The following is a 14,364-nucleotide window of genomic DNA, read 5'->3' as shown; positions in this document are numbered from 1 at the left end:
AGAGTTTGATTCTCTGTAACCTCCTCAGGGCACATGCACAGAGAACAGTCCTAAAACATTCTACTTGAACTATTTTAACCCTTCCCCCTCTTTTTCCACTTTAAAGTTTAATTTACAGTGTTTACTCATTCCAGTGCAGGCAATATACCTTAAATGTAAAAAAATCCATTGTTTTCAGAAAAGCCCATTTACACCAATGGGTTACATTACAAATTGGCAATAAAATCCCCCATGCTGCATTTTGGATGGACTGGCCTGCACTTTACCCAGTTGAATGAATACTGATCTTTAAAAACAGAACACATCTGAAAACGGATGGCAATGCACATTAATGCAGCTCATGTGTATAAGGGCATTTGATTGCATCTGTGCCGCTCTTCCTCAGCATACAAGTGAAGAATGCTAAAGTAACAGACAAATTAAAATCAACTTTGAAGCACCTTAAAAGTAGGACTGTATCTGACTTGTTTCCAGATTGAATCCCAAAGTACATGATTCCTTAAAACCTATGTCCTGATATGAATGAAACACCTCAAAGCATATTGGGGGAATTCATCAAAACTGGAGCAGACAAAATCTGGAGCAGCTGTGCATGGCAACCAATCAGCTTCTCTACAGTTTGTTCAGTTAAGATTTGAACATGAGATGCAGATTGGTTTCAATGCACACCTGCTCCAGTTTTGATCAATTCCCTTCATTGTACCCAACTCAGGTCTAATGCCCAAATATATGATCCCTGAAGACATGCCTTCTGGTGTGAATGAACATTAGTTTTAAAAGAACTTTATATTCATGATGAGTGACTGACGACAGCTTCTCATATAAATTCCCCACCCAAATTTCAATGAGAGCCTTGTATGTTGAATGGTCACTGTATGTGCAGGAAATTAACCATTAGACAATCTCTAAGTAAGCATTGGCCTGTCTTGTAAACAACTGAGAGGGTGTTAAAAAATCAGGGAACACTAAGGGTGTGATCTGTAATATTCTATTTACTGCATGTTCCCCTTGCAGCATCAGGAGAGCCTCAGTTATGGCACAAAGCAGAACGGGAACTAGAACAAAACGCTTCACTGTGTGGCAGCTTCCTGCTGGCTCCGGTATCTTGAGAAGCCTTTGAACCACTTGAGCTATTGGAAGAACACATGCATTTTTATAGAAAATCCTGGAGTTTGGCACCCTTAGATTCGCCAAACCATTTTAATGAAAAACAAACGTAATAAAGTTTTTACAATAAAGTTTAACAAAGTAAATACAAATTCACACTTTTTTTCTGCAAAACAATAAATAAATAACTTAACTGTTCATATAAAGAGGTGCTAAAGAGGACTGGCCTCCTCTTCCAATGATCTGTTTAGTCCAGGAATAAACTTTAGGAGTCTTTTGCGAAAGCTTTTGTGTTTTTTCCTGGGTAATGACACAAAGTTATTGTGCTCTTTTGGCTTATCCCAGTTCGTTGCAGGGCTTGCACACTTTACACTTGAGCTCCGAGTTAGTGGTGACTTGTAAGGCTTGAGTGCGTTTTTGTTGGGAATGTTAATTTCATCTATAGAGTCCGAGCTGAAGTAGCATGTCTGATACACAGCGTCCTCATTGTCCTCAGCAGTACTCAAACAACTTGCACTGCTGCATATACTTCCAGTTGGCAAGGAGCTTGGCAGAACTTCTTTGGTGCATTGAGGCACTGTCCCATAGATGTATGACCTGACTGATTCCAATGTGTCGTATACACTGGGGTCCTTCACGACAATGCCTAGAAAGAGCAAGAAATAATTATTTGAAGCAATTCGGTATAAGAGACTCACAACTCCATCCCAAAAGCAAAAGTCCCCTGGAAAGCTATAATAGGAACACCATATACCAAGAAAAAGCTTTAAATTTTGTCTATGTAAACCGCACTTAAAGATTTTCATGCCCAAGCATCTCCTTACAGTGCTCGAACGATAACATAACATTTGGTGTGAAGAAATCAGAGGTTGCGGAAAGGAGTTTTAACTACTCTCTCCTGTTCTCCACCACCTCCCATTCCAGCAGCTACTTTCACACTAATCAGACAAAATCACCTAGTATGTAGATGAATAGAGTATAGAATATTACTGGTGATTATACCCAGCAATGTTCCAAATACATAGACATACATCAAATTGTGAAGATTTGAGGGGTTTTGAAAGTTGATGAAAAAATACCGGCGCCTTCAATTACAGGGTGCCCAGCAATTTGATGCAGCAAACACGAAAGAGGCAGCTCCCATAGGTCAGATTGACCACCAGTCTAAGAAACAAAAGAAAGCGCCTCCATAGTGTAAAAGAGTGATTTAATATTAAAAACACGCAGCTCTAAGGCTGTACTTACAACAATTTATCCCAGTTCGTTGCAGGGCTTGCACACTTTACACTTGAGCTCCGAGTTAGTGGTGACTTGTAAGGCTTGAGTGCGTTTTTGTTGGGAATGTTAATTTCATCTATAGAGTCCGAGCTGAAGTAGCATGTCTGATACACAGCGTCCTCATTGTCCTCAGCAGTACTCAAACAACTTGCACTGCTGCATATACTTCCAGTTGGCAAGGAGCTTGGCAGAACTTCTTTGGTGCATTGAGGCACTGTCCCATAGATGTATGACCTGACTGATTCCAATGTGTCGTATACACTGGGGTCCTTCACGACAATGCCTAGAAAGAGCAAGAAATAATTATTTGAAGCAATTCGGTATAAGAGACTCACAACTCCATCCCAAAAGCAAAAGTCCCCTGGAAAGCTATAATAGGAACACCATATACCAAGAAAAAGCTTTAAATTTTGTCTATGTAAACCGCACTTAAAGATTTTCATGCCCAAGCATCTCCTTACAGTGCTCGAACGATAACATAACATTTGGTGTGAAGAAATCAGAGGTTGCGGAAAGGAGTTTTAACTACTCTCTCCTGTTCTCCACCACCTCCCATTCCAGCAGCTACTTTCACACTAATCAGACAAAATCACCTAGTATGTAGATGAATAGAGTATAGAATATTACTGGTGATTATACCCAGCAATGTTCCAAATACATAGACATACATCAAATTGTGAAGATTTGAGGGGTTTTGAAAGTTGATGAAAAAATACCGGCGCCTTCAATTACAGGGTGCCCAGCAATTTGATGCAGCAAACACGAAAGAGGCAGCTCCCATAGGTCAGATTGACCACCAGTCTAAGAAACAAAAGAAAGCGCCTCCATAGTGTAAAAGAGTGATTTAATATTAAAAACACGCAGCTCTAAGGCTGTACTTACAACAATTCAGTTGAATAAAAACCAGTAGAGTAGGATGAGAAGTCGGAAACCTCTGGCAGGGAGAGTCTGGAGTGATGAAATTCACCAGCATCATCTATCCCTGTGTTAGCAAAAGGTTTACGAGTTTCTGGGGCACGCCCCCTTCATCAGAACCTATGAACGAAACTGCCCTGTGTCCGGTCTTAAATTCATTAACACATGGGATTTTTAACCCAATCGTCCGGTCAATGTTGGAGGCTCATCCAGAGCTGCGGGTGATTTTTAATTAATAGTCGGCTCAGTCTAATTCCCGATATGGCATTAACCTAATGTAGGTGCGATATCCCACCTTATTGACAGGAATCGGCTCAGAAGTGTTTTTTTAATTAGAAAATGACATGAACAGTTACTCTTGAATGTTAGTCACAGTGCAGATAGCTCAATAATTAACGGGCTGGCATGATAAACATGCAGGCGCACGGTAAATTCAAAGCTGGGCTTATATGGATATATTAGAATGATAAATATTTATTTATATAACCCCAGTTTTGAATTTACCGTGCGACTGCATGTTTATCATGCCAGTCCGTTAATTATTGAGCTATCTGCACTGTGACTAACATTCAAGAGTAACTGTTCATGTCATTTTCTAATAAAAAAAACACTTTCTTCTGAGCAGATTCCTGTCAATAAGGTGGGATATCGCACCTACATTAGGTTAATGCCATGTAAGACACCATATCGGGAATTAGACTGAGCCGACAATTAAAAAATCACCCGCAGCTCTGGATGAGCCTCCAACATTGACCTGACGATTGGGTTAAAAATCCCATGTGTTAATGATTTAAGACCGGACACAGGGCAGTTTCGTTCATAGGTTCTGATGAAGGGGGCGTGCCCCAGAAACACTTAAACCTTTTGCTAACACAGGGATAGAGGACGCTGGTGAATTTCATCACTCCAGACCCTCCCTGCCAGAAGTTCCCACTTCTCATCCTACTCTACTGGTTTTTATTCAACTGAATTGTTGTAAGTACAGCCTTAGTGCTGCGTGTTTTTAATATTAAATCACTTTTACACTATGGAGGCGCTTTCTTTTGTTCCTTGTTTCTTAGGTTTTGAAAGTTAATGTAATCCAGAACACCTTTCAAATTCAATGTGCATTCATTGTGATTTGCTTCAATTTGAGAACGCTTTCTTGCAAGGTCACAGCTTGGTGCATTCTGTAGTTTGTGTGTACAAATACAGACTGATGATGCTCAGGCTTGTATAATAAAGACCATACCATTCAGAAATCAGGTAACCCAATTTTTGAACCAAGTAAGGTATAATTTTAGAAAAATTGTGCATTTCTGGAATTCATATTATAAAAACATCACTAATAGAGATCCTAAACTGTAGACGGGGAGGAGGTAGCCAAATCGTACAAATAACACACGGCATCATAAAACATATTTATAGCCAGCAGTTTCTGTTTCAGCCATAGACAAAAAAATAATCCCCAGACAGCAATGACAGAAACTTGTGTTTTCAATCCATAAATATTCCAAATTTGTAGTATTAAGTACGAGTTTTACAAGTGTTAAATCACAGCCCCACAAAACACTAAAGAACTTTAATTTCTCCAATATGTAACCTCTGGCACTGTATATATTGGTCTGCCCAGTTCAGCACTCCCAGTCAGGCCATTATATTGAACGTCCCCCTAAGGGCAACCTAAGTGTTTGAAAGGCCATAAAAGCTGAATTGTTAACGGCTACGTTTTTTCCAAACCATGTTCCGAGTCAAAAAGAACACAAGTGGCCACACTCATACCAACTCCTGGTAAGGAGGCAACCCCAGGCCTGTCATCCATCCTCAGTGTATATTGTAATGGATACCTTTCTGACCCCAACATTGCACTGAAAGGGACAAGACTGTCTAAAGCCTGCCTGGATCATTGCAGAAAACATCAACCTTTACAATAGTGAAGCACAGATCTAAAGTATTGCTTAATACTTCAAGTCAGACTATTAAAGCCACTGTGCTAATAAATGTCTGGGTTCCACCTGATCAATGCTGTTAGAGAGTTTATACTATCCAGTCATTACAGGGATAAATTAGGGACAAGTAAAACACTGTCAAGTTGAGGAATGAAGTGATTGCACTGTACCAGACCACTTGAGACTTCTATTGCCCAAGTGCTAAGCACAGCCAAAAAGAGCAGGGTGATATAAAGGTCCTGAACCAACATTTAGACCAGGCATTGTTGGCATTCGGGTCACACAGGAAGTGGTATTTCAATGATGCAGAGTTCACTTCTCTCAAAGATAGCAGCCCTAACCACTCTTGAATGCTATCTAAAGAACTCAACGGTAGCAGCAAGATTATCTGTGGAAAGTAGATATAATTCAAATAAAAAGGAGAAGTTACACTAAATTCTGGGAAGCCTAACTTACAGCACAGACCGGTGAGAAAAAGGAGAACATGACTCACTAAAACACAAACATTTTAGGGGAAGAAAATACTTGTTAAACAAAATACCACAAGCTGAAGGATTAATTGGTAACACATTGTAACTAGTTATTATGACCTCTCTCCTGCAGAGTTACTAGCTCTAAAGTGGTTTGTTCCCTCCATGAAATAGCCATATGTTGGGTAAGCAGCTAGGAATTACTTACAGGACAAACACTTACCATGTAGCAGTCTCTGCTCTTGCACCATAAGTGAGCGGTATTCCTCCCATTTCTCATACAAAGTTTGCTGTAAGGACCAAAAAAACCAAAGATCTTTTCAGAGACTGTTTTATGTTTATGTCTTTATGTTAGTCAGTAAACATCTTTCTATGTCACGGGCTGAAGATCTTCCCAGAAACAAAATACACCAGAAAAATATATTGAGACAGGTAAAGCACAATGTGCAAAATGATTTAACTCATCCAAACATCTTTGTGTCGCACATCTGCAATACATTGCCTTACCAAATAATTGGGCATACAACTTTGGGCTTCGCATGTTATACTGCCATTACATCTCTAAACAGATTATCTGCCTTACATTAAGCCAACACAAAATTAAGCTATGTATCCATTTAAAAAAATAGATCATTTAAAAAGCAACTATTGCAAGTTCCCAAACTTGACTTTGTATCACAGAAACAGAAGAACGGTCTGCTCTGGTGTCTACCAAAAGTATATGGACCAACAGATCACTAAATTCTGCAAAAAATAAATAAATACATTTCATGCTTTGGGTGGCAAGGTTCATTACGCAATTTATACATGCGTCTGTGACAGTTTTGCTGGATATCCTGCCATTTAACAGTTACCCACAGCTCTATAGGACCCACAGACTGCACTGACCAAATTGCTGCAGTCAGCCACATCGGCCTCTGTGTGGCCCACTACTTCAACAATACAGATCTCAGAACCCGCAGGTAGAACACTGCCACTGACCAAGTTATAACAGCAGGATATCCAGAGAAGTAAGTGTATACCACACATTATACCTCATCTCCCACGCCAGTTTAGAATTATACTCCATGGAGTTAGTTAACCTCCGGCTGGTAGCATATGAGTAACAGATGAACATCAACAGATGATTAATGTGCAGCATCAGCAGTGGAAACCTTCTGGGATGGCCAGAATTTTTGTTCAAGACTGAAAATATTCATATTCAAGTTAATGTGGTCATGCACATCTCTTTAACTGCTATTTACCTTTAGATACTGGAGTCTGGCCTCCAATTCCGCTCTTCTGATGGAAGATCCATAAACAGTCTCCAGCCTGTCAATACAGAAACACACATTGAATACAGATCAGAAAACTGTACACCCAAATAATATTTTCGATGATATACATACATGGGTTTAGAAGCCCCCCCACCCCCAAACAAAAACAAACGCACGCAGGAGCCTTGTGAGGTGCAGAATATAGTGGTAAAAATATATTTTTGGGTGTTTTTATGCAGACTAAAAGTAATAAATGTGTACGTACATTAAAAAAAATTCATCCATCTATCCATCTCTCAATCAATCAATCACACACACACTTTTTTTGATTCAGATCTGTAGAGCTAGCAAAAGCACAACCAAACCATTTCTGCAAGTGTTTATTCAAATGTTACCTTATTTTATTCCCAGAAACCTTTATCAGCTCTACAATTTCCTTGTGCCTGATTCCTTCCACATTGAGGCCATTAACTCCAGCAATTATATCACCTAAAAAATAAGAGACATGTGTAAGGAGGGCATCATATCATCATACAATTTACCCAAGGATCAAAGTTGTTTAATGATCTGCTACATATATACTGCAATAGCTATAGGAAACTTTTTTTTTTTTTTAAGAATTAGGAAGGATGAAAAGGTGTGGAATGAGAAACATGAAACCATAAAGCGGCAGCTTATGTATAATTAAAATGGTAAAGAAGCATTTAATAGAGCCATAAACCATCGTGCCAATATCCTGTCTTTCCAGCCTTCACTAATCCTGTACCTTCACACCACTGTCACAACCTGATCAAATCCAACATTCATTTCAAGTGCCCCCTTTATGAAGTGGACATTCAAGTTCGTAATGTTCATTATAAAAACGTGCATGCTAGGGTGACATTCGGTAGCAAGGGATAAAAATGTATACATCTAGCTGCTCGGGGTAATACAAACTGCTTTTCCTCCAAGTTACATAGGGGCTGATCTATAATGGGAATAGTCTGTGGTGGTTCTCATTCATCCAGGTCATGGTATATCTGTAAAAAAATAAGTCAAGGAAACTGGACTTGCTATTTATTTTATTTTTTTATTTTTCTAAAACATTTCACTGGTCATCCAACCATTTTTTGTACAAGTCATTTCTTTCAATTCTTACCAGAGAATTTTTTTGCACAAGTCATTCTGAATTAAGAAAGCTGTTTGGATGACCAGTGAAACATCAAGAAAAATACAGCAAGTCCAGTTGCCTTGACTTTTTTTTACAGCTATATAATGGGTGAATGAGCGACACAGCGATTACTGCCACTAGATGGAGCTAAGGAGCATTGGAAATGCTTATGCTCCTCAGCCCCATCTAATGGCACTACTGTGCTGTCAACATCACTCGCTCAGCTAGTCGCTGGGCAAATGCATCAAAAACGCACTGCATCGAGTTTGCAGATATGCACCAGATCCGGTCCTGATATGGTGTGAACAAGCCCTCAATCATTAATAACTCAGAGTGGGTTTTCTATCTGGACACCCATGACATGTTATATTGCATCTCATCTATTAGAGCTGTGGTTACCAAGATTGCTTTTATGAAGGATTTCCATTCCTTCAATTTATTTTGCAATCTGCACGAGTTGTGTAATAAAAAAAAAACACATTGTGAGACTATGCTGCGATTACCTAACATTAAACACAAATCTGCACAGCTATCTATAACTCATTGTTGGCCTCTGCTCCTCCTGGCTGCTGTCCCTGTATGTCTTCTGCACTTCCTCACAGATAAAGGAGGATGCTAGGCAGGGGACTGCAGCTTCATGGATTTCCCTGAAATCTCCATGAAATCTGGCAACTTTGATTAGAGCAGGAACAGAAGTTCGTGCTCCGTCCATTACTGCATGGACACAATTGGAGGCTCCATTCCAAGCCCTAGCTTGCCTGAGTCATTTCCTGCAGAGAACATGTTGGAGTACATAGAAAAGCAAGAGGCACTCAAACAAAAACATCCCCACTGACATAAGCTTCATATTAAAAACACACTGTTGTTCAAAGTGATGACCATACAGACCACTGTAATGGATGGCAGATTTAATACAAAAAAATTAAAACCATTTCAGAAACCTCTTTAGATTTTAATACCCAATAACTGCATAAGGGATTTGTCTTTAATGTTTTAGCTAAAAAGGAGAATTATTTCAGCAGTGAAATGTACTCATTCCCATAGTTGAGACTACGTGTGACACTGCACCCATCACACTTCAACTCTATAGAGCGAGAACTGAGCGTTCAAAAACTGCTGATCGCTCAGTTGACCATCTTCTCCCTGCAGAGAGCAGCAACTGTCCCTCACTGCTCCCTGCAGGGATTTAATTCTCTGTTCCTCCAGCACTCATTGAGGGGATAGACAGGAGGGGGCGGGCACAGCTGGCTCTGCAAGCAGAGCCAGATGTCAATATTGTCTGGCTCCTCCCCAGCTGCAGTGCAGCTCTGTGCCATCAGCATACATCAGGCAATTGCCCGCTATTTGCTGAGCTTTGGGTCACTGGAGAACATTGATGTCCTCCTGTGACCCAAAAAGAGAACAAATGCCAAAAGGTTTGACCATAGTTCTCTTTAAGTTGCATTAAAGCAGAGAAGAGGGTTTGGGTATCTCTTTACATTTCCCTTGTGCTGACTATAGTTGACTGACATTTATACATATACTGGAAAAAAAAAAAAAAAACATTTTGAAAAGGCAAAAGTTCTAAAATTCACTCTACCTGCCTCCCAGGAACATAACAAAAAACCCCAAAAACACAACCAAGAATAGAAGTCTAATAATGTCACACCACAAGTCTGCTTATGTACATGACCAATGGTGAACTACGGCGACAGGGAAAACCTGAGCCCCCTAACCACCTCAAATTTTCATATTACTGATGGAGGAAATGACAGCAAAAGAAAAAATGGCATATTTGAGTTTTTATCTAAGAATTACTGTCAGGAAGGTGTTAGATTACACAGGAAGTCACCAGTAATCTACTTGCATTTCTTACCAATGACAGCAGCATGATATTGTGAGGAAATTCCAGATAATAAAGCAAGCATACGCAGCAGTTTACACGCATCTCATCTCCTGGCTAAAGTGTTAACACTTATCCTGAGGTATATAAGAGCTGACTTACCAACTTTCAGGCCACACAACATAGCGGGGCTTCCTTCATGTACCCGGCAGACAAATGTAAACATTTCCACTGTATTCTTGTCCTTATGGTGCAATCCATAGGTCTGCAGGGGAAAAAAAATAAAATAAAATTTAAGAACTTACATCAGGTTTATAGCCAACCACATTATTCTAATGATCTTCAACATGTGACAAATCAAGGCTAATGATTGTGTGCAGTTTACAGCCTGAAAACTAGCAGCATAATACAATTACATAAAAACAAAAAGAAACCGCTCACTGTTCCTGTTGCAAATAAAGCACAAAGTACTTCCAACAACAATAGCATTCAAACACAATCATGAGCACAGGGTCACATGTGATTAAATATCCGGTTATACACTTGGTTTGTCATTTTTTATTAAACTGACAGGCTTCTGTGCATGGTTTTGCTTTACTGCATTTTTATAATTTTAGTAGTTGTATTAGTTTGCTTTTGGGATACAGCAAAGGAAGTGTAAGGGTGCATTCACACCAAAATCGGAAGGAAATTGAAAGTGAACGGAGGGTCTGTTGACTTACAATGGTATCTTACGACTTCCTTCCGATCCGTTTTTCAAAAGATGCTAACGGAAGGGCACCGAAAAATGAATGGGGCTAGTTCACACCGAATCTATTGCATTACTGTGCATGTTCTTTTTTTCCCAGTGCAACGCAACGTTGTGCAATACAACAGAGCGGTGTGAACTAGCCCCATTCATTTTTCGGTGCCCTTCCGTTAGCACCCGTTAAAAAACGATCACAACAGATCTGGTGTGAATGGGCCCTTAAGGATACATACACTACTAGATCCATTAATCATACCCCAGAGAGCAGTTTGCCGGCAGGCGTCTCCAGGACCTACAGACAGATCATGGCCCAGTCCGGATAAAAACAGCTGGATTAGACAGTTTGCGTGGCATGTCTATAGCCAATGCTGTGCAGAACTCCTGCGGTAGAACTGTACTTCGATGACATCTGTCAGCCGGTCAATGTAAAGCTGTGGCCTTTTCATACAAGTACATTAGTGTCACTTTAGTTATGGGGCTATAAAGAATTGCAGATAACCTTTGTATATAGCACCGGATAATTTAATTTGAGAGGCCTAAGAAAGATAAAACACGGAGTCGGCCACTCAGACAAATATAGGAAAACGATGACAATATGCAAACATTTAAGCCTGGCCACTTCCTAGCAACGGTGACAATGGCTGCCCTGGTTGAACACCTTGCCCAGCTGCTTCTATTTGCTTAGCAGGTGATAATCCGGAGCCCTGTGTAGTTGAATGGAAAATGGTGGTTATTTATTAACCAGCCGTACCATCCATATTTACAAAGCACACTAAAAACTATTCATACAGATTATATGTAGTCACTGTTCACATCCTCTCATCATTCTGATGTTGCTCTACAGCACAGAACACTCCGGTGAATGTTCCACTTAAACAAAAAACTACTCTCGTACACACCAGCCTTTCTGTCAAATGGCAGATTTGTCTGGCCAGTCATGGTTTGGATACAGTGAAGAGCAGAGAACAAAAGCTTTCCCAGAGCCAGACTAAAACCAATTGCTTATCGATTTCTAAAAATACTAATGGATAACTAATGGTTATCTGCCTACATACCCGACTGTCATGTAGGCAGATAACCATTTCTAGTTTTTGCTAACTTTTCCTTATCTGCATACTTGTTCCAAGTCAGTGACTCAATAATGGAGTGTATATAGTTCAGCACGACAAACTGGTAGCCATCATTTTGAGAAGGAAGCCCCAAATGGAAGCTTCCATGTTTTCCTACAAACAGGTTTACTTGAAGGGTGACTGTTTAGGTTATGGTGAATGGGTATGTTTCATGTATTTGTGAGTCTTGGTGATTGCAAGGCTGCATCTATACTGTGGAAACTCTGTGGAAAGACAACCACGCAAAAAGAGGAAGCATTACACAAAACCCCCCCCCCCCCCCCCCCCAATGCGCCCCACATTGACTTACCAACTTTCAGGCCACACAACATAGCGGGGCTTCCTTCATGTACCCGGCAGACAAATGTAAACATTTCCACTGTATTCTTGTCCTTATGGTGCAATCCATAGGTCTGCAGGGGAAAAAAAATAAAATAAAATTTAAGAACTTACATCAGGTTTATAGCCAACCACATTATTCTAATGATCTTCAACATGTGACAAATCAAGGCTAATGATTGTGTGCAGTTTACAGCCTGAAAACTAGCAGCATAATACAATTACATAAAAACAAAAAGAAACCGCTCACTGTTCCTGTTGCAAATAAAGCACAAAGTACTTCCAACAACAATAGCATTCAAACACAATCATGAGCACAGGGTCACATGTGATTAAATATCCGGTTATACACTTGGTTTGTCATTTTTTATTAAACTGACAGGCTTCTGTGCATGGTTTTGCTTTACTGCATTTTTATAATTTTAGTAGTTGTATTAGTTTGCTTTTGGGATACAGCAAAGGAAGTGTAAGGGTGCATTCACACCAAAATCGGAAGGAAATTGAAAGTGAACGGAGGGTCTGTTGACTTACAATGGTATCTTACGACTTCCTTCCGATCCGTTTTTCAAAAGATGCTAACGGAAGGGCACCGAAAAATGAATGGGGCTAGTTCACACCGAATCTATTGCATTACTGTGCATGTTCTTTTTTTCCCAGTGCAACGCAACGTTGTGCAATACAACAGAGCGGTGTGAACTAGCCCCATTCATTTTTCGGTGCCCTTCCGTTAGCACCCGTTAAAAAACGATCACAACAGATCTGGTGTGAATGGGCCCTTAAGGATACATACACTACTAGATCCATTAATCATACCCCAGAGAGCAGTTTGCCGGCAGGCGTCTCCAGGACCTACAGACAGATCATGGCCCAGTCCGGATAAAAACAGCTGGATTAGACAGTTTGCGTGGCATGTCTATAGCCAATGCTGTGCAGAACTCCTGCGGTAGAACTGTACTTCGATGACATCTGTCAGCCGGTCAATGTAAAGCTGTGGCCTTTTCATACAAGTACATTAGTGTCACTTTAGTTATGGGGCTATAAAGAATTGCAGATAACCTTTGTATATAGCACCGGATAATTTAATTTGAGAGGCCTAAGAAAGATAAAACACGGAGTCGGCCACTCAGACAAATATAGGAAAACGATGACAATATGCAAACATTTAAGCCTGGCCACTTCCTAGCAACGGTGACAATGGCTGCCCTGGTTGAACACCTTGCCCAGCTGCTTCTATTTGCTTAGCAGGTGATAATCCGGAGCCCTGTGTAGTTGAATGGAAAATGGTGGTTATTTATTAACCAGCCGTACCATCCATATTTACAAAGCACACTAAAAACTATTCATACAGATTATATGTAGTCACTGTTCACATCCTCTCATCATTCTGATGTTGCTCTACAGCACAGAACACTCCGGTGAATGTTCCACTTAAACAAAAAACTACTCTCGTACACACCAGCCTTTCTGTCAAATGGCAGATTTGTCTGGCCAGTCATGGTTTGGATACAGTGAAGAGCAGAGAACAAAAGCTTTCCCAGAGCCAGACTAAAACCAATTGCTTATCGATTTCTAAAAATACTAATGGATAACTAATGGTTATCTGCCTACATACCCGACTGTCATGTAGGCAGATAACCATTTCTAGTTTTTGCTAACTTTTCCTTATCTGCATACTTGTTCCAAGTCAGTGACTCAATAATGGAGTGTATATAGTTCAGCACGACAAACTGGTAGCCATCATTTTGAGAAGGAAGCCCCAAATGGAAGCTTCCATGTTTTCCTACAAACAGGTTTACTTGAAGGGTGACTGTTTAGGTTATGGTGAATGGGTATGTTTCATGTATTTGTGAGTCTTGGTGATTGCAAGGCTGCATCTATACTGTGGAAACTCTGTGGATTCTGCTGCCCCAAGGCCATGTTCCTCAATGTGCCCCCTCCCTACCAAACACCCCCCCCCCCCCCCCCCCCAATGTCTAGACAACTTCCCTGCAAACTCTGAAAGATGGGGGCAATATTCCCCAGGCTGACCAAGGTGATCATTTTGTATGGTTACAATATACAAGATCTGGCCAGGTTTCTCTTGCTCATAGACCTTAACTTAAGCAATGGATATGTGTTAAAGTCCGATAAAGGCAAAAAAAGTGAGTTTATGCACTGGACAGGTGATCAACAAGGAATTGCTAATTAAAGACTTAATTATTCAGCACATGAAATCTCATTAAAGTGAACCTGAACCCAAAGT

The 14,364-nt window shown here is 40.3% G+C and overlaps 1 protein-coding gene across 2 annotated transcripts in view; it reads right to left on the bottom strand.

Annotated features, from left to right (window-relative positions):
* Nucleotides 1-1,002: 1,002 nt before the first annotated feature.
* GRASP (general receptor for phosphoinositides 1 associated scaffold protein) overlaps nucleotides 1,003-14,364 on the bottom strand; it is a 36,540-nt gene continuing 23,178 nt past the window's right edge. The window contains exons 4-9 of one of the 2 annotated variants that reach the window (XM_018570379.1): nucleotides 12,094-12,196; nucleotides 7,350-7,443; nucleotides 6,943-7,009; nucleotides 5,922-5,988; nucleotides 2,378-2,668; nucleotides 1,003-1,462 (exon numbers count right to left, since the gene is read on the bottom strand). In XM_018570379.1, the coding sequence (XP_018425881.1) occupies nucleotides 1,320-1,462; nucleotides 2,378-2,668; nucleotides 5,922-5,988; nucleotides 6,943-7,009; nucleotides 7,350-7,443; nucleotides 12,094-12,196 (765 nt within the window). In that variant the 3' untranslated portion in view covers nucleotides 1,003-1,319. Of the gene's footprint in view, nucleotides 1,754-2,377; nucleotides 2,669-5,921; nucleotides 5,989-6,942; nucleotides 7,010-7,349; nucleotides 7,444-12,093; nucleotides 12,197-14,364 lie in introns of both variants that reach the window. The other variant, XM_018570380.1, reaches the window with a different exon arrangement.

This window comes from Nanorana parkeri, unplaced genomic scaffold (genome assembly GCF_000935625.1).
Source record: "Nanorana parkeri isolate BGI_ZX_2015 unplaced genomic scaffold, ASM93562v1 scaffold1526, whole genome shotgun sequence".
Lineage (NCBI taxonomy): Eukaryota > Metazoa > Chordata > Amphibia > Anura > Dicroglossidae > Nanorana > Nanorana parkeri.
Note: the sequence above shows the minus strand (reverse complement) of the source record. Positions and strands in the feature narration are given on the sequence as shown.